Here is a 27991-nt window from a genome sequence, read left to right on the forward strand (position 1 = left end):
TCCATTTGCTGGATCAACCTAAAAGTAAAACATTTGTCTTTGTCATATACAGTCCACCATCGGAAAGAAATTTGTTGAATGTATTGCAGCTATAAAGGGATATCCCAAAGACCAAATAATTAATTCAAAACATAAAATTATTATAAATATATCAAGGGAGAACATTACACAACTTAATTTAAATTATGTAGGTAATGTTAACTATAAAGCTTGTGTCATTTTGTTTGTTTTTGTCAATTAAATGCTATATAAAATTTTTAAATAATTCTGATAAATAATATTAGATAAAGACTTTTAAAGGGAGACAGGCTGAGTTTATACACATTTGGGTGTACCTTTTGTGACATGTTTAAAAGGTTCTCACAATAGCATATTAACTGAAGCATACTGAACCACCACCTGCAATTGACTTAACTCAAACCTGATATTTAGATATAATCAATAAACGACCTCATGATGTAATTTATGGTACGTATCTAAAAATGTTATGAATATATCTGCCATGCTATCAACTCTTCTAACATTGTAACAATAAAAGAAGATAAGTGCAATGTTATAAAATACATACATTAACATTATCATGGAATGGGGTTTTATTTAGCTATTTTCAGGATTGTAAAATGCTTATAAACCGAGCTTGTACACCTTTAAGTTTTAACCAGGGATGTAGAAAATTAATAGTTAGTCTAATTCCAACTCACTATCGTTATAAAGTTAGAACGATATAACTAGAGTTAACACTAATAATGCATGGGTCAATGTCAACCCCCACCCTCCCCACCTCAGGGCAGGGCATAGTTGGGGAACTGGAAATTAGTCTTATAAAATTTGTCAAATGCCGCACGCCCTGGGGCAAGACATTCTGGAAAATACCCACCTACAACAAGTAAAACTCCCAACATTTCCCCCACCCAATGACTGGCGCATTCAGAAATTTTGAATGACACACAACCACTCTTTTACGTCCGTGAAAATGACTAGGTAGGTCAATATGAGGCAATTGCCCCACCCCTCGGGCATTGTTTCATGGCAAATACCGTCTAATCACGCACATTTGTCCCGTATCGCCCAAGGTGGGGTCCCTCGGGCATTACATTGACTCGTGGCATAGCGTGTCTCCAAACTAGAAACTAGGAAGCCAGTTAAAACAACCTGTCAGCAGCTATACATTTCTGGTTTTGAAAATGGATATACTTATTAAAATTGGTCCCCAAAACTTTAAAATATTTAGAAGTTATAACAGTTTATGATTAAGAGTTTCGGTTACCAACTCTCCAAATAGCAACATGTGACAGAAATTCAGGTTTACATTTGGTCACTGGTACCATGGTGAGAAGATTTTCGAACTTCGAAGCAAAAGTCAAAGTTGCACAAAAAATCTTTTTTGGAGATTACAGAATCCAATGAATGGGATCAAAATGGATCTAATCACTTGCTAAAAAATAATTTACTTGCCTTTTATCGTCCAAAATTACGTAATTACATGAAAATTAAGTGTTTGTTTGGCATGGACGTCCGGACATCGGAATAGCGGCCATTACTCACTGGCATCAGGATGCATTTTGACCCATGACCTCCCGTGAATCAATGTTATTTTTAGTACAAACTTTCGAATGATATCGTTCGTTTGCAAAAATTCTGACTACAAAAAGATGTAGAAAAATCAGTTTGAAAAATTAATAAATGCATTATAGGATATCTGTCAATATTGAGTCATAGTTTCAGAGATATAGTTGATCTTCTTCACAATGATCAAAGTGATGAACTTGAAAAAGCGAGACATATAGCTCCAAATACAACTACATGATTGGTACTTATTTGTGAAAAAAAACATAAAAAACACAGTGTAATATAAATTATTTCTTGATTGTCTTTTATTTTTATATCAATTTTTTGCCGGATGAGTTTGGTTAATTAATTGGATACCTGGATTTGCAAACTGATTTTAAAGCAACAGTTTATTTTTGAACTGTACAATATACAATATTGTTCCCTTTTGATTAAAAGAAAATTACAAATAGGAGCATCTAAGTAACTAACATACATATGCTAAAAACAAGTAAAAATTCGAAAGAAAAATTATATATAGCTTACCTCATCAAGAATGAGTTGGGGCAACACATAACACATACTTTTACCAAATCCAGTTGGTAAAATGGTAAACGTGTTTTTTCCATTTATGGTTTCAGTTTGTTCTTTTTTTAAATCGAAATTGAAACCAAACTTCCTTTTCAGCAACTGGAACAATAAATCTACATCTTCACACTCCATATTTAACACAATAAAAACTTCTGGCGAATAGGTATGAGCGTAAAATTTGTCGTCTGCTCTTTGCGTCATATGACGCGAATCAGGTGACCTCAGGCAACGTTGAGTTGTGCGCATGACAACTTTACCGTGTTACGACACAAGCGAACGTTAGACAAGAAAGGACAGATAAAACCAGACGTACGTTGCATTAATGATCTAAACTTGTTTTCTGTACTTGATATAGTGAAAAAAAAGGTTCTAGGTGTTTTTTATTTAGATAATCAGTGCGCATGATTTTCCGTTCGCAGTCTCCGTTAAAAACTATAGGGAAGAACCATAGCGTAGATGGAAGACGTGTCGAACATCGTAGCGCATACATCCAGAGCTAGAGCAGTGGAGGATATATAGTCAAAATTCAAATACTGATCGTAGATAGAACTTGGGTTCTAGTTCCTAAAGCAAGAACAACATTGCAATGGAAACTAACATAACAACCAAGACCAGAGATTTTTAAGTAACACTCACCTTCCAAATTCTTAGGTATTTTGTGATTGTCTACATGCCATTTGAATCCAGACGATGAATTCAGCCATTTGTTACAAATCGGACATTGGTACATAAATGATTGCTCTTCTGTCTTTTCTGTAGCTTGGCTTTTTGATTCGATGATAACATCCTCGACTTTGGAGAGTTCAGTTTCATTTTCTCGTCGTTCGTCTTCTTCAAAATCGTCCCCAAAAAGCTCACTGAAGTCAAAATCACCAATATTTACAGAAGCCGACGACATTTTTATCGTCTGCACGTACGTACGTAGACACATGACGTAACGACAGCGCCCTCTATCCATATTTTCCTGAAAACGACGATTGGTGGCGCTGTTTGTGGATCAAGAGAATGTGGCGACACGATGTGGCGATGTCGTCGGTTCTTTTCCGAATTAACCCTTCAAAATAAGCTATTTATAACGTTTTGGGACCGAGGACATTTATTTTTGGGAACGAACAGAATTACGACAGGGGCACTTGACGAGAAAACGGTGAGGGGATACGAAAATTCCGGTACAAACGGGGGGGGGGGGGGGGGGGGGGGTTCGAAGTTTGAATCACGTATACGATTGTATGATTCGGTTTGAAAATAAGAGGTAAACTGTGAGTGAAACTCATACCTTGGTAATTATAAAGTGAGAATATTTTCATTTAGATAATGGCGAAGAAAGGATAGTGTATTTGGGGTGTCCAGCTTTTTGAACTTGGGGGTTATTGTTCTGGGCCATCGATTTGTAAAATTACATGTAAAGAATAACAATGTATGAAACCGAACAAGCTTGCGCGTTACCATGGTGTTACTCAATCTACTACTTCCACTGGATCGTAATTACAGGCATTCTCTGATTGGCTAACCGAACGTATAAATGAATTAATATAGAAATTCAGGAGAAAGAATTATGAGAAACAATCATGAATATTTCCGATGGTGTACCTCGGACTGAGATATTATTTATTTATTTATTTATTTATTTGTCTGTCTGTCTGTCTGTCTGTCTGTCTGTCTGTCTGTCTGTCTGTCTGTCTGTCTGTCTGTCTGTCTGTCTGTCTGTCTGTCTGTCTGTCTGTCTGTCTGTCTGTCTGTCTGTCTGTCTGTCTGTCTGTCTGTCTGTCCGTCCGTCCGTCCGTCCGTCCGTCCGTCCGTCCGTCCGTCCGTCCGTCCGTCCGTCCGTCCGTCCGTCCGTCCGTCCGTCCGTCCGTCTGTCTGTTTGAGTGTCTGTCTGTCTGTTTGTTTGTTTGTTTGTTTATTTATATATTTATTGCATCCGTTTTGTGTCAGGGGCTCATTAAAGTGGCCATATGGATGAGGATTGGATATTTATTTTGGATTTTTAATTTATAATGGCTGAGAAATCAATGTGAAACAACATAGACAAAGTCAGTTGTTTGTAACTCAATAAATTGCAGAAAGCTAAGGTATGTGTTAAAAGTTTGTTATTGTACGTACAATAACAACGATTTTGCACATTTATTAATCTTTTGCAATTTATTGTTTTACTTGTCATATCTTGTTTCACATTGATTTCTCAAGTAGGAAGCCATGATAAAATTGTTTTATTAATTAAAAATCCAAAATAAATATCCAATACTCATCCATATTGCATTTTAAGAGCAGCACTAATATCAAATGAAAATACACACACTGCTAAGAAAAAATAGAGAAGACATGACTAGTATAAATCACATACAGGAACAAACAAACAAACAAACAAACAAACAAACAAACAAACAAATAAACATACATACATACATACATACATACATACATACATACATACATACATACATACATACATACATACATACATACATACATACATACATACAAACAAACAAACAAACAAACAAACAAACAAACAAACAAAGGGAGGGAGGGAGGGAGGGAAGAAGAAGAGAAAATCATCGACTAGGATTATGACACTGAGTTGGTCACGTGATCCATTCTCTCTATGGCTACAACACAGAGTAATACTCAGAAACTGACGGTTTACGGTCCGGGTATACGGTATACTCCCAACTATAGTGTAATTCATTTATATAATAGTTACTCATGGTTCGCAATCTTAAAAACAGCCTGTGTCTGAATTGAATGTCACCAAAACTGGTACTCACCAACTTCATGTGAAAATCGTTACAACTCAACTCTGATACCCGGATGTCAGTATGGCTCGATTAGGTGAGTTTTTGAAATATGGATTAGTACAGTCTTTTGTGTAGACGTGGCAAAATGAATGTAAACGTCGTGACCATGCACTACATGAAATATAATAATCTTGTACTAGAACTGTACAAACGGGTCCCTTTATCAAAACTGTTGAAGATACATGTATGTTTAGTTTTCTGACTCAAACCATGCATGGGCTCATATTTCAAAACCTGAATTATAACATGGGCGACAGACTACAGCAGTACTGCAGTGTAAATAGCGGACTGGGCGGTGTTCTTCAAAAGTGAAAGAAGAATGACACTGAAAATTTCCGCCATTAATTTTTAGACCGTGACTGACTTTAAGAAAGTATGTATTTGTTCATCAAAGTTAGAGCATGTCGGTAACGTGACGATGTTATTTTAGTTTCCGAAATGTATATAACTAGCAGTTGCCATGAATATCTAGAAGACTGAACCCGAGACAGTTCGAGTTGGTCAACACGCGGACCATGACAGAGAAGTAGACATAATAAAACAGGCTGCCCTTGTCAACCCTGAGTCCGCGTGAATACAGCTGTGCAGTGTTTCATCCCTATGACGACAGCCTCGTGGTATGACAAAGCAATCCGTTGCATAAACTGTGATGTGGCGTCTGAAAACGTTGTAATTTGTTAGCAAATCTTGACACTGGTTGAATTTTTTAAAATCAACCACAGATCGTGAAATCTTGACTGAAAAAGTCAAGCGGATCAAGCTGTCCTTAGGTAGCCAATTGTTGTCTGTCCCGACTGCAGGAAATAGACGCCGATACTTCCGCCATTTTTGTTACAGAATTAAACTAAATTAGACGAACAAAACTGTCAATTCCTGAGTTGAGGGCACGGTAATTAACGGTTGATACTTCATATAGGATAGTACTTAGTTGAAGATTAAATCAACAGTGATAACTTAGTTTACAACTAAACAAACTTGTCAATAGCTTGACAACAGTTGCCGTGTGCTGTGGTGATATATGATTGATTTTGAGTATTGTACCGCCAGTTCCCGTGTGGACGATACTGCTTACCAATATTATGCGAACACTTGTCGTATTTTGACGCATATCATTTTTATTAGGTGATAGTGCCAAAGGGACTTTATTACACATTATGTCTTAAATCATTTCAATTATTGCGTCACCGGTTTCACAAATTACGTTATGTTGAGGTGGTATTAAGAATTACTTCTTTGCTACAAAATATCCGCTACTTCTCATTTAGAATAGGAAATCCCCATACATGTCATGAGTTTGTATCATGTGGGCACGACTTGAAACTAGTCGTATACATTGATATGTCGATCCCGATCATTGATCCTAAAATATCACAATTTTAAATCTGAGTCACCAGTTCTGCTTTTTGTTTCATATCCAAATGTGCTTATCATATTGTAACTTCTAAAAAATATTTCTAATAATTTAGTTTCAAAGCTGGCAACTGACAAATCTTTAATGCATCGTACATAAAACTGTCGACTTCGAATATTTTGTTGAACTGGTGAAGTTCGTCACGTGTTAGGAATTAAAATTGAGGTATTCACAAAGTGACATCGACGGAAAAAATACCCAGCGACATTTTATCTGGCGTCTTACATCACAGTTATATGTTCTAATGATAAACCATGGCAGTAACGTTCAGTATAAACTCTCACAGCTTTTTTTTTTTATTGCTGTATTGTCATTACTTTAATCCCGTTTTAGTTCAGAGAATGTTCCACCAATCCCCATTATAATTAGCTTAGGCCAAATATAAAGAAAAAAGTTGTTTGGTACCGGTTATCCGACCCCCACCTAGTTTTTCACGCCGACCCTAAACGTTTTTTAAAAAAAAAAAAATATTCAAGACAAATATGAGAAAATCGCAAAAATTATGAAGTCTCGCAAAAAAAATAGTGGATGCGGAAATTGACATCAACTGAAAAAGACAATATAAGACTGTTCTTCCAATCTGTAACGGCTGTGATGAGAAGAAGTCAATACCTCAGAGACCATATAGAAAACAACAGAAAACATAACTATCTGAACTAGACACTGAAATAAAATGTAAAAAATAAAATAAAAAAATCTACCTACCCCACCTATTTTAAAAATTGAATGTAATCGGAACCACACAAATTTTGTTTACGCCTTAGCTGTAAACATGTAGGACCATAGACAGTGTCTTCTCCCTGGTCTATGGTAGGACTAAACGCTGCAATACCATTTCCGCTATTCTAACTGACATTTTGATTTTTGAATTTTCGGACGGAGCGAAAATTCAATAAAAAATCCCAAATGTCAGTTAAGAGAGTGGAAATGGTGTTGTAGCGCTTAGTCCTACACGTCTACAGGTAGGCTACTTTATAATGTAACTACTTCGATAATAAACGGCCTCAATCCAATAAGACCAAATGATTGCTAGTCACTGCGGCTCTGCCATGCTAACCATGCTAAATAATCGCATGTTACAGTGACCGATGAGGGTGGTTACTTTGTCATAGTAATGTTAACTATTGGTTATTCAATGAATGCAACAGACATGGCATACGTAGAAATGTTTCGATGACACAGAACTAAACGTGTTTAACTTATATCCTAGCGGTTATGTCTGCATTGTTCTGAGCCAGCGATTTGTAAAGTTTTGTAAAGAATAACAAATGTATGCACCAATGGTGTTATTCACTCCACTGCTGCCAGTAGATCGTAATTATAGGCATTCTCAGAAAGTCATAATGGTAATGTATTGAAGGGTAAATTAATTATTATTAAAAATTTTGAGAGAAAGAAAATCGGGTGCTGAGAATTATGTGAAACATTCATGAATATCCGATGGTTTACCTCAGAATTGAGCCTGTCACAGTATTAACCACTCCCATGGTTGTGGTACTAAGCCAATCACGTGACCTATACTCCGTATGATACAGCGTATTTCCTAATACTCATAAACTGACGGTATACACATGTACTCCCAGCTGTAGAGTAATTCATTAGTTACTCATGGTTCGCATTCTTAAAAACAGCTGATGTCTGAATTGAATGTCACCAAAGTACTGGTACTCAATGAACTTCACGTGAATATCGTCTAGATAGGTCCAACTGAACTCTGATACCCGGATGTCAGTATGGCTCGATTAGGTGAGTTTTTTTGAAATATGGACTATTGCAGTATTTTGTGTAAACGTTTAAAAATCTATATTAAACATCGTGACCGTAAACTATGAAATACTAGTATAACACTGTTTAACTAGAACTATACAAACGGGTCCCTTTAACAAAACCGTTTAAAAAGTGTGTTCAGTTTTCTGACTCAAACCATGCGCTCATATTTCAAAACGGTAGGCACAGACTACAAGCAGTGTAAATGGCGGCGGGGACTGGGCGGTGTTCTTCAAGAGTGAAAGAAACATGGCACTGAAAATTTCCGCCATTTTTAGACATTTAAGAATTCAAAGCAAATTAACGTGATTATTTGCCAAAACCCATTTCATACAGTATTGACAGATTACGAGTATAAATGGCAGGATTTGGCGGTAGTGTTCTGAAGTGAAAGAAGAATACACTAGAAATGTCCGCCATTTTTTTTTAAAAACACCTACTACCTTAGCTGTAATTTAATGTAACTATTCACTAAGATTAATATAATGTATCATAACGGTACCATAACGACGGTACGGGTACCATAACGATGGGTAGTTTCGGAAATTTACAAATTCAACACACATACAAGGAAAAGTGTTAACATTAGAAAGTCGTCATGAAACTAGTTATAGAAGTCTGAACGCTCGGACTAACAATGGACAACGATATAGATATAGATAAAAAATAAACCAGCTGACCTAAAGTCAACCCTGACTTCACGTGAACACAGCGTTTGAAAAATAAGGTAATGGAACTTGAGTTGGGAATGTTGTACTTAAAATGGAAGAAAGATCTTACCCATCAATTCCTCAATAATGTTTTTTTTTAATCTGACGACAAAACTGTGACGAAAGAAAAGTCAAAATTACTATCATGACAACGGCATGTTGTGCATGAACTGTGGTGTGACGTCGGAAAACGTTTTAATTTGTTAGCAAACACCTTTGAATAATCACTCAACTGGTCTTTGCGTATATGAACACTAATAGAAAAAACGTTGTAAAAAATCAACCACAGTTCGTGAAATCTTGATCGAATAAACTAAACTAAGCTGACCTTGGGTTCAAACAGATTTCAGGAAACCAACAGTAATGTTATCTGAAGATAGACAGACTGCATGGGGAAATGGGCGCGAATATTTCCGCCATTTTTTGTTACAGAATTAGACTGAATTAGACGAACAAACTGTCAATCCTTGAGTTGAGGGCACGGTAATTAACGGTTGACAGTCTATATAACACAGAAACGACTCAGTTGAACATTAAAACAACAGTGATAACTTAGTTTACAAGTAAACAAACTTGTCAATAGCTTGACAACAGTTGCTGTGCTGGTGATATATTATATGATTGAGTTTGAGTATGAGAGGATATTCTACCCAACTTCCCTGTTCAGACGGACGATATTCCAAGCTACATCGAATGCTTACCAATATTAATTACCGAGTGCGTTTGATTATTTCATCACACATAACGTAATATTTTTACTACAGTTCAGCCATGTCATTGCGCCAAGTGACTTTAAAAAAAAAAAATATTATAAACTATTTTAGCTGTTGCGTCAGTTTTACAAATTATGTCAAAATGGTATTACAAATTTCCTCTTTGCTACAAAGTATCCAGTGTACAGATGTACCGATCGGAGCAAGAAAATAATATTTTCATCTGTTTCCCAATGATCGTTTATGGAAACGTGGACATGACACCAAACTACACGTACACCTTTATATATATGTCGATCACGATTATCCATCTAGAAAATATTAAATTTGAAAAGTCTGTACCTTTATAATAATTTTTATTTCATATCCAAATATTTTCTTATCTTAATTTCCACTAATGAAATATTTTTAATGGTTTAAAAAAGTTATGATAATTATTTAGAGGACAATGAACCCCGCTGAATTCACATCATTAAATCATAGCTTTGAGATCTAGAATAATTTTGATATTTATAGGTGATTGACAAGAATTGCTCTGAAATTGTTGAGTTTCTCTTTTATCCATTTCGTTAACAACAGGTGATTATATTTTAAAATGAAAGAGAATACGTAGCATTCACAATGCACTGTGGGTAATGCAATAGGCCTCCTTCCTGGAAAACAGCTGTTCATGAATTCTACGAACTCAGCTCAGTACTAGCAGGGCGCATGCGCCGTCGTCGATTCTATTTAATTTCCCACGTCACCTCATCAGTAAGAATAGCAAATGACCACAACTGCTACATTATACTTTCACTTTGCCCATATATCCAAATCTTGCGATTTCTGAGTATTTTGTAGGCAGTGAATTCCAAGATACCAAGTTTGTTGTGAAAGTTTCTGCACAATCCAATACAGTATATGCACATGCGTTGCCTTGTACACACAGCTAAAATTAGGGCTATTTACGTTCTTTCCTCCAATAGTCGTTGATATTCATGCTGAGACAGACATAATATGACTTTTTCACATGGAAAAATTACGAATTATTAATATTAATGCAGCCTGCAATGACATTCTGAATATTCAAAGTCTTATTCTGGGCTGGTGTTGTCAACATCCGGGTGTGTGTGGTTGGGGGGACCACCATGATGTTTAAGAGGTTTGAACCCCTTTTTGAATGCACGTATGCATATTTTTGACAACATACTTTTCAAATTGATGATTTTGAATTTAACATTTTTCCGAGATTACGACCCCGGTTTCTGGCTGAATGTCGACATTTTACCAGTCCTGTAGTTTTTGGCTCAAAATATAGACTTTTGACCCCTATAGCTTTTGAATTTTTGTAGCCTTGTGCTTGTAGTTCAAATACGCCAGGTACACCTGTACCCATTACCTCCACCACCACACCCCACCCCTTCCCGGTTTTGTACAGTTGTTGGCATAACAGAGCTTTCCTTAGTTTTCGGGTTCAAATTATTATCTATGCTAATTTATGTGTATGTATGCTGATTGATGGTTGAGTATGCTTCGGTATTAGTCTATATTCAAGAAGAATACTATTAAAGTACATTTGTATGTGTAGCATAACTATAGAAATCCTCACACATCTCATTCATGAATATTTAAAACTAAAACTAAAGTTGTTGTGAAAGTTAAATTGTAATGTATTCAATGTTGTTGTGAAAGGTTCTACACAGTGCAATGCAGTATTTGCGTTGGTTTTGTACAGACACAATTCCGTAATTATTCGTAAACTTTCACAACAACATTTAATACAATATTTTGGTTGGCAATACGTCGTAATTGATCCGATCCATCCATTCATGAAATACATTCAAATTATACCATCACTGATCTGCATATTTCCAGTTTTCTGAAATAGATTTTTGATCATCGTTGATATTGATAATATCTCCTCATGGTATGCAGTAGCACATGTGAAGTATGTATGTATGTATGTATGTATGTATGTATGTATGTATGTATGTATGTATGTATGTATGTACGTACGTCTGTATGTATACATGTATGTATGTATGTATGTATGTATGTATGTATGTACGTCTGTATGTATGTATGTATGTATGTATGTATGTGTGTGTGTGTGTGTACGTCTGTATGTATGTGTGTGTGTATGTATGTATGTACAAATGTATGTATGTACGACTAGACAGATAGATACACACGACTAATACATTTTTAATATCATTTACAGGAGCAAGACAGCCGTATTTCCGATATATGTCGGATGTCCCTTTCCCGAAGAAAACATTTCAAACGGGCTCATCAGGTAGGCAAATGACGTATTTTAGTTTTGAAAGGGATTTCAAGATTGATGTAAAGTCAGTTGAAATTAACTTAAACCATCACTCGACTTGAATTATACTGCTGTGTGGATGTAGACAAAGAGAAGCGCGAACTCATTTGATTTAAACTTTAGTCAGGTAAAACAACTGTGTCTTTGCGATAACCCGACCGACCTTAGTTTAAACCGCCGACAATAAACATTTTGTAAATATTTAAACCAAAACGATATTAAGAACTTCTCCATCTTCCCGATCTTCATGCACGTCTATTTTCTTTTTCCGGTGATGTTTGTACATATTTCACCAAACTCTCACAGAAGGTGTATTCTGACCGACATTTCGAAGCCATATTTTTCAAAAAATAAAAACAATTAAAAATTTAAGATAAAATCCCGACCTACCTACCCTACCCAATTCTCTGGGGCCATGTTATCGCAAACACACAGTCATTATCTTTTCGCCTTAGTTGTCAATAGCTTTTACCTTTGATCGGTGTTGACCGGCAAATTACAACAGAGCAAAATTGTGATGAGGGAGATTCATCCACTTTCTATTATTGTAATGCAGTTATTGCATGTGTCCATCTCTTTTTGCGGACAATTATACACAGATACATGCATCAATTGTGTTAAAGTGTATATAAATCCACTGTGCAAGAGACAGACCCATGCAACAATTGTGTTATAGTGTATATAAATTCATTGTGCAAGAGACGGACACATGCAACAATTGTGTTACAGTGTATATAAATCCACTCTGCAAGAGACAGATACATGCAACAATTGTGTTACAGTGTATATAAATCCACTCTGCAAGAGACATACATGCAACAATTGTGCTACAATGTATATAAATCCACTCTGCAAGAGACAGATACGTGCAACAATTGTGTCACAATGTATATAAATTCACTCTGAAGGAGACAGATACATGCAACAATTGAGTGCTACAATGTATATATATAAATCCACGCTGAAAGAGAGACACAAGCAACGATCGATTGTGTTACAATGTATATGAATTCACTCTGCATGAGACAGACACAAGAAAAAATTGTATTCATTCTGACTTTTTTGTTCCTGCACATCTTACTTTACAAATTTCTTCTGCTGTAGCATACTTTGTCAAATTAAGCCTGGTATATCTCAATGGTCATACGTGAGAACATTTAGAAAGACAATGATGCTAGAAATGGATGACTGGTTAAAGTGTCAATGTAATATTGATATCTTACAAATTATAATTGTACTTTGACAGAACAATCGGTTGTCATCGTGAGTGTGCAATACAAACAAATGCTAGAAACAAAGTCCATAGGGCGGGGTAGTAATTGAACAAACATATATCGACGAAAAGTGTATTGACATGCCTAAAAAAGGCTTGTGCAATGCTTAAACACTGACATATTCTTACAAGTGTTTACACAGGTACTTGAATTAAAACATTTAGCCAGACAAAGAAATAATTGCAAATTTATTACAGGGCCTAGGGATAAACCAATTAAACCTGAATTATAATTTTCGTACAACAACAGCTAGGGTGAGACATTAGTTGCTAGCAACGGATTACAATGCTCACTCAAAGTTTAATTTGAAAGTATATTGGGTTAAAACATATATGAACCTTTCCCACGACTAACGTATCAAAAATGATAATTACTATTAACTAAGACGAACATATGCTTAAGCAACAATATAGTAGGTATATCATATACGATTAAAACAAAACAAAAGAGCCACTTGGCACAATGGAATATCACCAGTTAGGGACGAAATCAATAGTTCAATGTAGGATTAAAAAAAACTAAATTCTGTTACTAGGTGGGTGGGGGGGGGGGCCATTTTAGTTCTCGTCCTACAAAAACGGTTTTATTTTTAATGAAGTTGTTTTGTATCCCTAAATAGAAATATTGCTTTAAAATGACACCAAATTGAGAAATGTAAACTCTGAAAGCATTGCAGGAAATGGCTGTGTATCATGAAAGCCTGCAACACGTCAGAAGCACGTTGCTATGATGTCACAAATAAATAATGATTTGGTTATTTTACTTTTAAGATGTGTCACCAAAGATTGGGGACCCACTGCTACAGTCGAGACTATCCCAACTGTTCCAGACCGTGTCACCAACGGAGATGTTTGATTTCGACAAAGGAACCGATGAGAGGATAAGGGCACCACTGAGCAAAATTATCGCAGATTTACAAAAGGATGATGTTGACGTTTCTGTGTCTGCTCTCCAGGAACTGTCAACCTTTCTTTCAGAGAATGGACAATGGCACGAAAGAGCATCCCAATATCTCAGCCAAGAGAACATACCAGAAACATTAGCTACCAAAGTACATCACGTGGCTGTAGAAGATCGGTTTACCAATCAACTCTGGAATTTGCTCTCTGGTATCTACAACGTCATTTTGACTCTCATTGAAGACGATGGCGACAACAGTGAATTTATTTCAACGGTAACCGAAGCTGGATTTGCAGGATCAACTAGGCTTTTCCTAGAAAACCAGTATGTTTTTGAGCATCATTCTGACAAAAAGGTAAGTCTATAATGATGAAATGTGAAGTGCCAGTGACATCTGCCTCAGTAAATATATTGCAGACTGTAGACAAATAGCATTGAGGAAACAAATAGGTACATCTGTTGGTACTCTGAATAATTTGGTTGCCATTTTGAAATTATGTCAAGTGTCAGGTCAAATGGGAAATGAACCACAAAACAAAATAATAACACATCTCCAAGTTCCATAATGTTGATCCTGTCTAACTCATATTTGTACCACCTGACCATTACATTCAATATCCTAAATAGTATTGAATCAAGTCTTGTAGTGATAAATGTATTGGTCTCGTGTCAATCACATTTGAATATTAAAATTATACACGTAACAAACTAAGATCGTTTCCCTCACTATTCAGCTGTACGTGGAAACCACTGTTTCTGCTTTGAAAACGCTTGAAAAACTTGTCCTCGCTGGCATTCATTCCCTGCTACCAACAATACAAACAACGACGGAACACGAGCTAATAAGAGAGGTGGCTGACAAGTATAGTAGATCTGGTAGTCCGGATGTATCAAGAATGGCCACGCAATTAGAATCACTTCTACACTTACTATCAGAACGCAGACAGCAGGTAGAGGAATTGGAAGCACCATTCCAAGAATTCCTTAGAGGGCCAGGGATTGACATGTCAGGTGATGATCTAGGTACAAGACTTTCACACACTCTCCGATTATGGTAAGTGATGTCATAGCTAGTGGTGCATTTCACAGCCTGAGAAAAAAGGTCAATACACAACAACTTCATGTGTGGATCGATTAATAGAAGTGTTTTTTATTTACCAACTTACATTATGAAGCATGTATTCTTTAAAGAAATTTATTACAAACCTAATTAGGTAAGATTATTCATTTGCATATTTCTGTTTGACAGTACCAAACGAAATCACTTTTGGCTGGCCGTTACCACCGACAAATACCAGGATGATTGGTTTCAGATAATATCAACTGTTAGTCTGCTGGCTTCAATGAGTCATGAAAACTTGGAGTTTATCAATGAAATTTGCACGGAAGGTATTCTGGATACAGTATATGACATATTATCAAAACCACAGGTGATAGAACATGTCCATAAAACTCAAGTAAGTATATATACAAATGATATATTTATATTTTTCTTTATCTAATTAATCCATTTTCTCCATCAGAAAAGTTTTGCTATTCTTTGTCCATGTCCATGGTTAAGGTTTAATAGGAAAGAGGATTGATCTGCTCATCACACCTCTCTCCATTGTTATTCATTCATCTATTTTTCTTCTTACAGAAAATGGCCCAGCTTGTGAACAAACTGTTGATCCTTTTATTAACTGTGACAAAGCTTGAGATCGGCCGGAAGTATCTGTGCTCCCACAATTTTACAGAGGTTGCTAGAAAGTTGCTAAATTCGCTTGCTAATACAACAGTTAAAGTGAAAGCATTGGGATTAAATGCAATTCTTCACGATCTATTGGGGCATGTCCAAATTAAGTCTGAAGTTTCTTTCGAAGCTAGTGAAAGCAATATTGATTTCGTTAGCAAATTGTTGATCGCCGAAAACACATACAATTGCCAAATGGGTTTTGTTATGAGTAGATACTTGGTCGACTCAAGTTTTGTTGAGGCAGCGTGTTTGAAATTGCGGGAAAGTACCTGTCAGGGAGGATGTGTTTCAATACCAAGGTTAACAGGCGACATATGGAGGTCATTTCACAGCCTGATTACATGCCTAGCAAAGTGGGTCTTATATGATAAACACTTTGCAGAAAAGGTGTTTGAAGGAAAAACAGTTGAAGTACTCAAGGCCATCCTCAAGTACGACTTTAAAAAGGACAGATCGAATCAAGTAAGTAGTCCTCTCTCTCTCTCTCTCTCTCTCTCTCTCTCTCTCTCTCTCTCTCTCTCTCTCTCTCTCTCTCTCTCTCTCTCTCTCTCTCTCTCTCTCTCTCTCTCTCTCTCGCCCCCTTGAGAGATTTCCTGTGGTTTAAGGGACGAGTGTATGATAAGATATTTAATTCAAGATAATCTGATACTTTACATGCATATTTTCAGAGGGAAATGTAAGTTTTACTTATAACAAAATTTTTATCTCGAATATTTAGTGAGATTGGATTTTAGATAGATGTACAAGTGAGAAATTACAAGACAAACTTGACCCTGACATTGACATTGGGTTTAAATATGTAATTTCTAGTCAATTCTCTTTAATTCAAAATTACTTTCCAACTTGGTTTGATAATTACTAGCGACATTCGTGTTTATGTTATGGTTTCTGGGAAAGATATTCTCGTCAATATTATACAATTATTGGCTTGGTTAAAACCTGCAAACGAAGTTCATTGCTTTTTTGTGAGGATGAATGTAACAATAATATAATCAGTTGTATACATATTACAAGGCCACTGGCACAATTCTTTGAATAATTTATGTAGCTTTTTCCCAAACTGGCATGGCAATTTTGCTGAAGATATGACTGTCAATATTTTTTTGCAGGAGATTGAAGAATTAATCAAAGAATGTGTCGTGATACTTATCGCGCTGGCTTACTACGGACATGGAGAGGCGGTTCAAGATAAAGACACCCTTGACCAGATGAACAGTTATGCCAAAAAGGGCGCTGGAGGATCGCATACGGTGTCATTGAAGTTTTATGCTACGACTTTCCTCATCATTATGCACCCTTTGGCATCGAAAATGGGATACGGTCATTTTCCGAATATTATCGATAAAAAGAATCCACACAGCACATTGCAATTCATTTCATTCTTTGTGAGGGTCTTTGAGGAATGTGATTTGGAAAGAGCATGGGTACATTTGACAGACTATGTTAGTTTACAGAATCCATTGAAATTCATCAAGGGTACTTTCAACAGTTTGATCAACGCAAATATTGTCAGTTTACCCAACCTGATTCGAGAAACACAGGACAAGTTCCAGCTTTTGGATCAGCTAGCGCGTTTGGCCTCTTCGAGCACGGCTCTGTCTTCGCAGATTCTGACATCTGAATTTATGAGACTGTTCCAACGTCTTATAGCTGATGGAGATATCATACAAGCATATACATCCATGGTAAGAAATCAATCTACATTAATTTTTCAAAAACATTTATTACACAACTTATCTTTTATCTTATCGCAATTGACTTCCTTTTCACACAGTGATGTAATTATATATATATATATATATATATATATATATATATATATATATATATATATATATATATATATATATATATATATATATAATGACATCAAATGAGCACCAAGTTTCATCGTTCATTTTTCTTTTTCTCAAGGAACTTGTGTTGCGGAATGTCCTCCTTGATTTCTTCGATGTCAACTCAGAAATCTTGCTGATTTTGGTGAGCAATGAACAAAGTGTTAAACAAATAGAGAAATTCAATTTTCTGGAGAAGTTGTTATTCTTTGTCAATGGTAAGATGTTACCAAGAGAAGTCATCACAGTGCGCATATGGGCTATCATTGGCCGGATATGGTTAGGCCATGGACGCACCTGGCCTCCTGGTTGTGGAATTTCAGGTAGAATTCTCACAGATAAAATTATATTGCCTGACACACTACGGATCATCAAACAATGTTTCTTTGATGCCTGGACTGGTAAACGGCCCAGAGTCCTTGGAGAAATGTTTGATCAGAAGTCGTTAGCAACACGTGTATGCAAAGAGATTGGCCGGCTGACAAAGAACATTAATATCCACTCTGACAGAGAACTAGACAAGGACCTGGTAGTCATCATAGATTTCCTGTTTAACTTCTGCAAGGTTGGAGAGACATTTTCACTGGCCATTGATGATGATATTGAGTACCAGAAGTTACTGGACAAAGTCCTTGGCAGTGCTACGGATCCACAGATTATTAACGTTGACCAGGTATGTCCTATGATCAATCATTACCACATAATATATGTATTTAAATTTATTATAAATGAGGAAAGAAACGTGGCACGTGTAGGAATTCCTACACGTGTCACTTTTCTTCCCTCATTTATAACAAATTCAAATTACTTTATGGTGAGTTTCTTTCATTATAGCAAACCCAAAAACTATTTATTTACCCATACAAATGTCAAATAATGCTGGTCCTCTAAGATACCAGGTTTGATTTTAAGGTGCATCTACGAAAAAATCAGCAACTATTATTATAACTCAGTAGGTATAGAGAGTAGTTTAAAGGTAAGACTCTTTCTCGGTGTCAGCCATGGAAAAAGCAGCAAACGTTAATTTCCATTTAGAGTATTATGCATGAAAGACAGATAATAATAAATCTATCATTTGTTCATATTAGTGAAATAATGTTGTTATATATCGATAGTATATTGCATAGATTCAGCCGTCGTACCTTAACGTTCATGTTTATTAAAAATGACGACTTTTGTCTTTGCAGGTTGGAAAAGCCTATGTTATTCTGTGTCTCAGAGTGTTATTGATGAGATCTAGCGTGAGCAGTGCTAGAGGGTATTCATTGACTGATTACAGACTGGATTTGTTGAAGAAATGGCTTACGTGTCAGGAACACTATATTCAGTTCCTTGTCATTAGCATACTGGGCAAGTTGCCAATGAGTCGTTCAATTATTACATACATCGAACAAATCGATCTCCAATCGAGTCTTTCATTTATGTCGCATTGTCTCGAAGAGTTTGCTGTCTACGGTAGAGTCCTTCAGTCAAACGAGCATGTTATAACCTCGGACAGCCTTCTCAAAACTTTATGCTTCATAGCTTCTACCGAACAGCAAAAATCAAGATTTGCTGCATTGACCAAAACACGCATTTTGACCAGTTTTATCGAGCGAATTACAAAAATTGACAAGGCAGTTGAATGGAAGGATGATACACTCAAATATGCAGTAACTCTTCTCTGGATCCTATCAACAAACACCACTACTGCCAGAGAACTACAGATGGATGCCACACTCCTCGATGCTTTGACCAAACTTTGGGAAGACAACTTTGAATATATAGAGAACGAGACTTTCTCAGCAATACTGTCGATCACGGGGAAAGCTCCGAAACACGTTAGCGAAGTTAAAGGTACGTAAATTGTAGGATTTGAATAATAAATATAAAGATTCTTCACCTGTGAATCAAAAGAGCATGTTAAAATTGAGCTAATATAAATATGGCGACTTCAGATGATGGCTTGTCATGTTGGACTATGGCGATACATGGGATTACACAACATATAGGAGAAATAATTGCCCAGTTCATTGGACTAGAAGTATACCAAAATGACCTTTAGTCTTCTATGACTAATCAAGATCTGAGCTTCTTCAGAAAGTGAAACAACAGAATGAATCAATTTAAATGATGAATGTACTATCCTCAGCTAATGTTGACGGGTAATAATGTGCCAGGCGTAGGCTGTCTAATCATTATACTATGTTTATGCTATAACAGCTATAGTGGTCCAAGGATTATATCAGTCCATAAACCCTCCACCAATGGGTGGAGGGTTTATGATCAGTCCGACTGACATTTAGTAGTCACCACTGAGTCATTTGCTTTGAAATATTTTCCTGCATATGATAATTTGTATCTACTTCAGGGACATAATCTTTTTGTGTATGTTTTTTTTATTTCTCTGTAGAATGTTATGACGTAGCTATGGTTTCTCCAGATACCATTGAAGACCTGGCATCAGAAGTAGCAAAGGTCGTGCAAAACGACAATTACCGAGTGCAAACTGTCACTCTTAGTTCAAAGGCATCGACTGTTATCGATACAATTGATGCATCACAGTTCGCGATATTCTTGTTCAACGAGGAAACAGAATATTCCGCTATGTGTCGAACAGGTAAAGTTTGTTCAGATTGTTGTTTAGACCTCTATTTATCCTTTCTCTTGTAATGTAACCCCTCATCCAATGTAGCAAGATTTCTGCTCTAATGAATTGGAATGTCTTTCCTCATCAAGTTGTACATGGATGTAAATCGTTACTGTTTGGCAATTCAACCTTTCGCTAAGTAACCAACGTCTAATTTACTTTTGTATTGACAGTGGCGAACCACGCACAGAGAACGAGAACTCCATACCTCGGAGTTTTTGTTGGTGATGTCAGTGCTAAAAGTTGGGAACATTCCATAGTATCTCCGCAAAACAAACTGTACCTGTCGTTGACCAAAGGAGATGATACCAATGAATTAATGTCTGCTATTAGACATCAACTACCAAATGTCAACATATCTTTGGTAAGTACACTTGATTACTACATCTAATGTTTAACGAGATAAGTCCAGGAACTATTTGCTCAGTACAAGTCTGTCGGTGACACTGTTGAAGATAGAAAGAGAGAAGCGTTTCTTGAGATCTTGAGCTGATAGATTAAGATTCTGTGCTCTATTTTTCTCTATTCAGATACCGGATAGACAAGAAGAAGAAAGTCGGTATATCTCACAATTCAATTCCTTTGCCCAGTCATGTGACATTGGTGACGTGTTTGTCAGAGATAACTTCATCGGGAGTGTCTTTGACCACAGAGGTGGCAACTTGATGTTGTCTACTCATGACGTAGTGCTTTACATCCCACCTGGTGCAATTGAAGCGGAAAAGAGACAACCTGTTTATTGCCATGGTAACGAGTATAAATATGGCGACATTCACTCTGGTAAAGTGGTTCTGGCTCCTGTGGTGCATTGTGGTCCAGATGGAGCTGTTTTCAGGAAGGAAGTGGTCCTTACATTCCCCCACAGTGCCGTGAATGCAGACTCGTGGAATTTCACTGCACTGAATAAAACTACTGGTGGAAAGTGGAACGAAATTCCAGATGGCACAGTACTGGTTAAGGATGAATACATTCATTTGTTTCTGGATCATTTTACTGGTTTCACTGCAGAAGGGGATGCCAAGGCCGGACAAAATGCCCAAAGGAGAATAAAAATCGGTGCAAGAGGAGAATTCTGTGGGGACAAATGCTGCAAAGTTCATATCGGCGCATGGTGGGATACCGGGGCAAAAGACGACGAGGGTAGGCAGGTGGGTGTTATACATTGGATTCACATATCAGACACACGCACCCCATTCCACCCCCACACACAACATACATACATACATACATACATACATACATACATACATACACACACACACACACGCGCGCATGCAGACAGACAGACAGACAGACAGACAGACAGACAGACAGACATACATACACACACATACATACATACATACATACATACATACATACATACATAGACAGACAGACAGACACATACATACATACATACATACATACATACATACATACATACATACATACATACATACTACAGACATACATACATACATACATACATACATACATACATACATACATACATACATACATACAAAGACAGGCAGACAGACACAGATACATACATACATACATACATACATACATACATACACACACACACGCGCGCATGCAGACAGACAGACAGACAGACAGACAGACAGACATACATACATACACACACACACACATACATACATACATACATACATACATACATACATACATACATACATACATACATACATACATACATACATACATACCCAGACTCACATTCAGTCACAGCATATTGTATTCTCTCACATGCATGCAGACTATTTCCTAGCATCAAAGCTTATCGATTTGCGTACCTTGTTGTCATTCTAACTGGTACAGTATTGTTGACTGTCTTAGAGATTACCGAGGCCATAAATTACTAATATGAACACATACGTATTTATCCTACCACAGCCCAACAATTTATTTTCTTTTACGTGCAGGTTTCAAGTGATTGGCAAGAATGTTCACAGTACACCGTAAGTTGCAAAGATCAATATATCAAGATTGCTGTGACCGATTTGGAAGACGGGTGGAAGCAAAGAGGCAGTAACTCAACTAAGGTAAGTAAAATATTCGCGAGAGAAGATTCCCTCTTTTGAGCAGATAAAACCTGGCTCAAATATAAAGAATTTGAAACCGTTAAATTGTCTGTTACTTACAAATATTACTCGTTTTACTGATGCTAAAATCCAAAGATAGTAGTCAAACTAATTCCTCTTTTGTTTGTTTATTATAAACAGATGATTCACTTCGCCGACATTGGCACTGACAGGGACTCTGATGCATTCTATTGTCAGCACACTTTTAGATATTCATCTAGCGGTGAAAAGCCAGACGATTTCTTCAGTACCATAAATGTTTCTTTAGACCAATCAGGTACAAAAACACCGATGGAACTGGTAGTGCCTAGGATAGGCAGCAAAGTAAGTCTAAATTTCATTGGTTAGACTGATAATATGATAATTTTGAGTCGGTGTTGTGTCGCCTGCTGGTTTATATGCTACAACACAAGGGGACGTATTGCATGCAAGCCTAGATTTCTCTTTACATGTAAGACCCGGCCCTGGTGGGCACATCACAGCGGAAGATGAAGGAATAACTCACGTCTGTCCATTTCGTTTGTCTGTCTATCCATCCATCCATCCATCCATCCATGCACAGCCCTATAGGCCTATCTCTGACACCCACTACATTTTTCACCTAAACGTAGGACATTTGTCAGACTCTATAAGGACCACATGCCTATCAATTTTACGACATTTACCGGTTTGGCCAAACAACGGTCCGGAAATGTTCAGAGACGAGTTACTGACGACAGAGGAAGAAATACTTTGGGATGTTGAATTAACTGTGTCTACTTTTGCTGCAGCAGGGACCAGGTAGTTTTGTTGTTGAATTCTTGTTCTATAAAAACAAACTATGTTTTCCCAATATGACGTTCTACAAGATGGAAAGTTTAATAGTATCATAGGAGTGCCAACTTGAACTCCAATCCCCACCCCCACACCATGAACGTACTAAAACGCCATAATCGTGCAGTCGATCTACGTCATAACTTAAAGTCATGTATGATATTCTTCATTTTCCATGTTGTTATCTACAGGCTGCAGCAGGAGCGGACACGAAATTGGCTGAAATGAGCAACCCTGATTTATATCGTCGTCTGAATGAAGATGTCAAACCACTTGGCAGTCAAATTAGCGAACAGCTCTGGAGATATCTTTGTGAACAACTTGATGTTTCGTGTCTGACTGGCGCAGATTGGAAGGGATTTGCTGGCAGATTAGGGCTCAGACCTTCCCAGATATCAGCGCTAGAAACGAAGGAGAATCCAGGCCCCACGTCTAGGTTACTTGGATTTTATTTTAGTATTGAGCAAATTAGGAGTGTTCAGCTTGACGTGTCACTCGATAAACTCGCCGGTCATTTCAAGGAGATCGGACATGACCACGCGTGTACTGCGGTGATGGATTTCCTGAAAACACTCAGGTCTGATGACGTAGGAGGTGATGTCATGTCAACCGAGAGTGAAGATTTGTCTATGGCGTCTTTGCAACTGCATGACGATGTCGAACGTGATTAGTGTTTGGTCCAAGCTCAAGTTGTCAGACATATCGCCTGTTATAGAGTCAACCCTCAATCTGAAATCTGATGAACTCCAATCCCAACTCCAGTTCTTTTGAAGTCATTTGTTCTTTTTTTTGTTCTGTGAGCGCCCGATACCTATAACGTTGTTATTGGGCACTCACAGAACAAAAACAGAACAAATGGCAGTAAAAGTAGGATAATAAAGAAATCGCGTCATCAGATTTTAATCAGATTGAGTGAATCCTATGCCTCTATCTGTTTAAACGGATATACTGATTTGTACCAAAACCTGTGCACATTTTAGGACAACGCTATCTTTTTTTAACATATATAGACCACCTAAAAGATATCGACGTGACTTTGAATACCTGACCGTCGACCGTATGTTTTCCCTGCGCCCTACTGCATCAGCCAACCCCAAGACCGTTGAGGGCGTGACACGACATATCATACTAGGTTTTCCCATAGACACTGGGTGGAGAGTCTATGGTTTTCCTCTACTTCCCAAAACTGGCACTAGCTACAAGACCACGCCCATGGCAAAAACCAAATAACGGTGTATATGTTGCAAAGATAAAAATAGGGATCGTTAGACAAGTGGATACAGAACAAAAAGGTGGATGCACATGTGCCTAGCAACAAGACCACGCCAATATCAACAGTGTAATGGTGATGTATATTGCAAAAATAACAACATGGAGATGGATTGGCATGTGGATAAACATGTGTAAAATATTATCCAAAACTTTACTATTGTGCTACTAACAAAGCCATTGGCGCTATATTTTCACAAGGCATGAGAATGGGTATACTTTTTGTGATATGTCGTATCACAGACAAGTAATATGGTCGGATGACAACAGTTTAATTGGGTTTGGAGGTCTCAGAGTAGCTCCTCCCCAGCATCATTTACACAGAGGTGCCCCCCGGGGGAGGCGACCACTCTTAGAACAAAACTACATATCGAAAACAAACAAACAACACTATAGGAAGGAAACAGAATGATGTATATATAGATAAATCGAGCCGTATACCGAAATCAGATATGAAGGCGGTCCGCTACTTTCATTCAAACTATAAGGAAAATTTGCATGTGTATAGAATAAATATCAATGAATCGAAACATAAAAAGAAAAAAAAGGGTCACATATTTCCTAAAAAATCCCCAAAATTTTTAAAATCTCTAAGAACCAAAATTTCAAAAAATTGCATACATTCTGAAATAAGTGCGTGTTTTTTTTCAATGTGTTTTAAAGATATTTCAATTTGTTGTCCTACGTCACTATTATAAATCTGTTTTGTATTATTTAGGGGTCTATTAGTAGAATTTTTCGATCAAAGTTCTATATCTGTGAAGAATTGGAATATATCTGCTAGCCAGCTAGTATTAATCATAGATTATTATCTAAACAGTCTGTGAAGGATAAATGTATCGCTATGTCTCCAATAAATAGCAAAAACATATATGATTACTATATTATTTTCCATCCCATAAAGCAACCTTCCCTTTCACACTTTCTTGGGTGAATTAAATTTCAATTCAACGAAGCAACATGAAAAGACGTGTTATGCGCTGTTGCATTTGATTATGTTATTTCATTGTAATCCTTTAAATAAATCAGAATAAAGGACCTTGTAGTATAAAATAAAGATGAGAAATTCAGTATCTGACGGATACTTTTTATCATATGTGAAGGGAACAACATATGAATATATACCTATTCAGTTTAGTTATACAACTTGAAGGCTCTCACTTCGAACATGTTAACAAAAATGACAAATCTACAAGATTTTTTTTTCGATCTTGGGAGACGTAGGAGTGAGTGCTAGGAAAATGATAACACATCTTAAAATATCAGACAGTAACATAACCGAAGATCCCTCAAGTATAAGAACGATATTGCGAGAGATTTCTATAAAAATCTCTACTCACCTGAAGAAATTAACATTGAAAAAGTTGAAACAATTTTGAAAGACTTACCACAATTAAGTGAGGAAAACAAATTTGATCTCGACCAACCAATCACATTCGACGAAATGTCCAAGGCAGTTCACGCATCGCGCAATAATAAAGCGCCCGGCATAGATGGCCTCCCATCAGAATTTTACAAAACCTTCTGGAATGTTCTCGGCCAATACTACCATGAAGTCTTTCTGCATTCACTAAATACCATGCGATTACCTCTACCATGCCGCCGGGCACTGGTTACACTCTTACCCCAAAAGGGGGATAACGGTCTCCTCAAAAATTGGGGACAGTCTCCCTACTTTGCACTGACTAGAAAATTCCTACTAAAACTCTTTCCATCCGACTAAAATTTGCGCTCAAGATGTTTATACACTGTGACCAAACATACTGTATTCCCAATAGATCAATTTTCGCTAACATACATCTTGTACGAGACACCCTAACGTACGCCAATGAGAAACATCTTCCACTGGCTATTGTCTCGCTCGATCAAGAAAAAGCCTTTGATCGTGTTCACTACTACTACTTACAGCGTACCCTACAAGCATTTGGATTCGGTGAAGTTTTTACAAGTTACATTAGTATGATTTACTGTGATGCTGAAAGTATCCTCAAAATAAATCACGACTTAAATAAAACCTTTCAAATTCAAACAAGGCTGTCCGTTGTCAGGGCAACTATACACTTTATGTATTGAACCTCTGCTGCAGAAAATATGCAGCAGCGGTGCACTACATGGTTTCATGGTACCCTGTTCAGAAACTTTAAAAAGTTTTCTTTCGGGCTATGCGGATGACGTCAACATTTTTATAACACGTTTACAGGTCTTACCCACTGGCTAGGCGTTTACCAAAATGCTTCAAAGGCTAAGGTAAACTTTCAAAAATCAAAAGGGCTTTGGTCTGGCAAATGGAGGAACAGATAGGACCACCCACTTGGCCTAGACTGGAACAGCAGTGGCTTAAAGTGTTAGGTGTTTACCTAGGAAACGACATTACCTACTCTGACAAAAACTGGGAAAACCTAGTGGAAACAGTTGAAAGTACTTTGAAAAGGTGGCGACCATATGCAACTGTTCTGTCTTACAGGGGAACAACACTTCTTATCAACCAACTGGCAGTCTCAAAACTTTGACATAAATTACTTATCATCATTGTCTTGATTGTCAATGCTGTCGCTGTCATCATAAAAAAAATAGTTTTCAAGTATTTCATACTATAATTTGGCATTGCTTCCACATTTGCAACATCAATACTATCCACATGTACTGGTATTGCTGTATGGTTTGGAGCAAAACTCCACAGAAGTCTATGACTTTTATCATAATGCACAGAATCTTGTCCTGCTTTTGGGTCTTTCTCTTATTACGTTTCTTACACTGCTTGTGGCACTTATTTTATAAAGATCCAACCACAACTAGGATGTTCCCATGGCTTCTTGACCAGCAACAGATGTACTGGGTGTAGGAAATACAGGTTTCTTGACCAGGTTTCCAGCTACTTCTCCCTGTTTCCGTCTATAAAACCTTCTCAGTTCAATTTGGGATAATCCTACCAAATGGCAAACAAATCAATATTTCAGTTACTTTGATGGAGATATAAGCTAACATGACATATTAAATAACTGTTACTCAGAAACCATCACTTATAATATAAGTAGTTTTTACGGAAAACTTAGAACTTCAAATATGAAAGCAATTTATCCTTCTTCAATGACTTGATTTTTAAAAAAAACGTGCGCGTTCTAATTGACCTTGTTCAACCGAAGCAGCATTTTTGTTCACTACAGAATGTTTCAGTGCAACAAATGAAAAGCATATACTCTGCCCACATTGAGACAATATCTCATTTCTTTTACACAAACGTATTCTGTCCATCATGGACAATATTTGCATATTTTGCATTTTCATCTGTACATTTATGGAGTCAGATCTTTGTTCACAGAAATTACCTTTGTCGACAACTATATAGTGCTTGGTTTATTAACATATTTCTCCCAAATACCTCCATGGCGAGATTTTATTTATTGCCATTCGGTGGTTTTTGAGGGAACAAAATGACACAGAGACGATGAGAAATAAATATATGAAACATTACCAGACACAACTTACCCGAATACTGGAGATCGTCATCTTGCATATCTATCAAATGGTCCATGGCATCTTTTCACTCCAATTTCCAGGGAAACATCTGAATGTTTTGGAGTGTCAGCTATTTTGAGTTATACGACC

The 27991-nt window shown here is 37.0% G+C and overlaps 1 protein-coding gene across 3 annotated transcripts; it reads left to right on the forward strand.

Moving 5' to 3' along the window:
• Positions 1-4718: 4718 nt before the first annotated feature.
• On the forward strand, positions 4719-27983 carry LOC144445107 (uncharacterized). 3 transcript variants are annotated; one of them, XR_013481879.1, is made up of 16 exons: positions 7905-8094; positions 11739-11813; positions 13885-14369; positions 14749-15068; positions 15264-15471; positions 15654-16211; positions 16859-17434; positions 17664-18257; positions 18772-19420; positions 19977-20183; positions 20387-20577; positions 20744-21361; positions 22145-22264; positions 22445-22627; positions 22915-23083; positions 23308-23443. XR_013481879.1 is itself a non-coding variant. In XM_078134663.1 (15 exons), the coding sequence occupies exons 1-15, from the start codon at positions 4959-4961 to the stop codon at positions 23785-23787; spliced, it is 5277 nt and encodes a 1758-aa protein (XP_077990789.1). In that variant the 5' UTR covers positions 4719-4958; the 3' UTR covers positions 23788-27983. The 3 variants fall into 3 exon arrangements, 2 of the variants coding, with proteins under 2 accessions (XP_077990789.1, XP_077990788.1); XM_078134663.1 differs by lacking the exons at positions 7905-8094; positions 22915-23083 and adding an exon at positions 4719-4971 and having other exon boundaries at positions 23308-27983; XM_078134662.1 differs by lacking the exon at positions 22915-23083 and having other exon boundaries at positions 23308-27982.
• Positions 27984-27991: the final 8 nt, after the last annotated feature.

The sequence above is a fragment of the Glandiceps talaboti genome, chromosome 13, assembly GCF_964340395.1.
Source record: "Glandiceps talaboti chromosome 13, keGlaTala1.1, whole genome shotgun sequence".
Taxonomy (NCBI): Eukaryota; Metazoa; Hemichordata; class Enteropneusta; family Spengelidae; genus Glandiceps; species Glandiceps talaboti.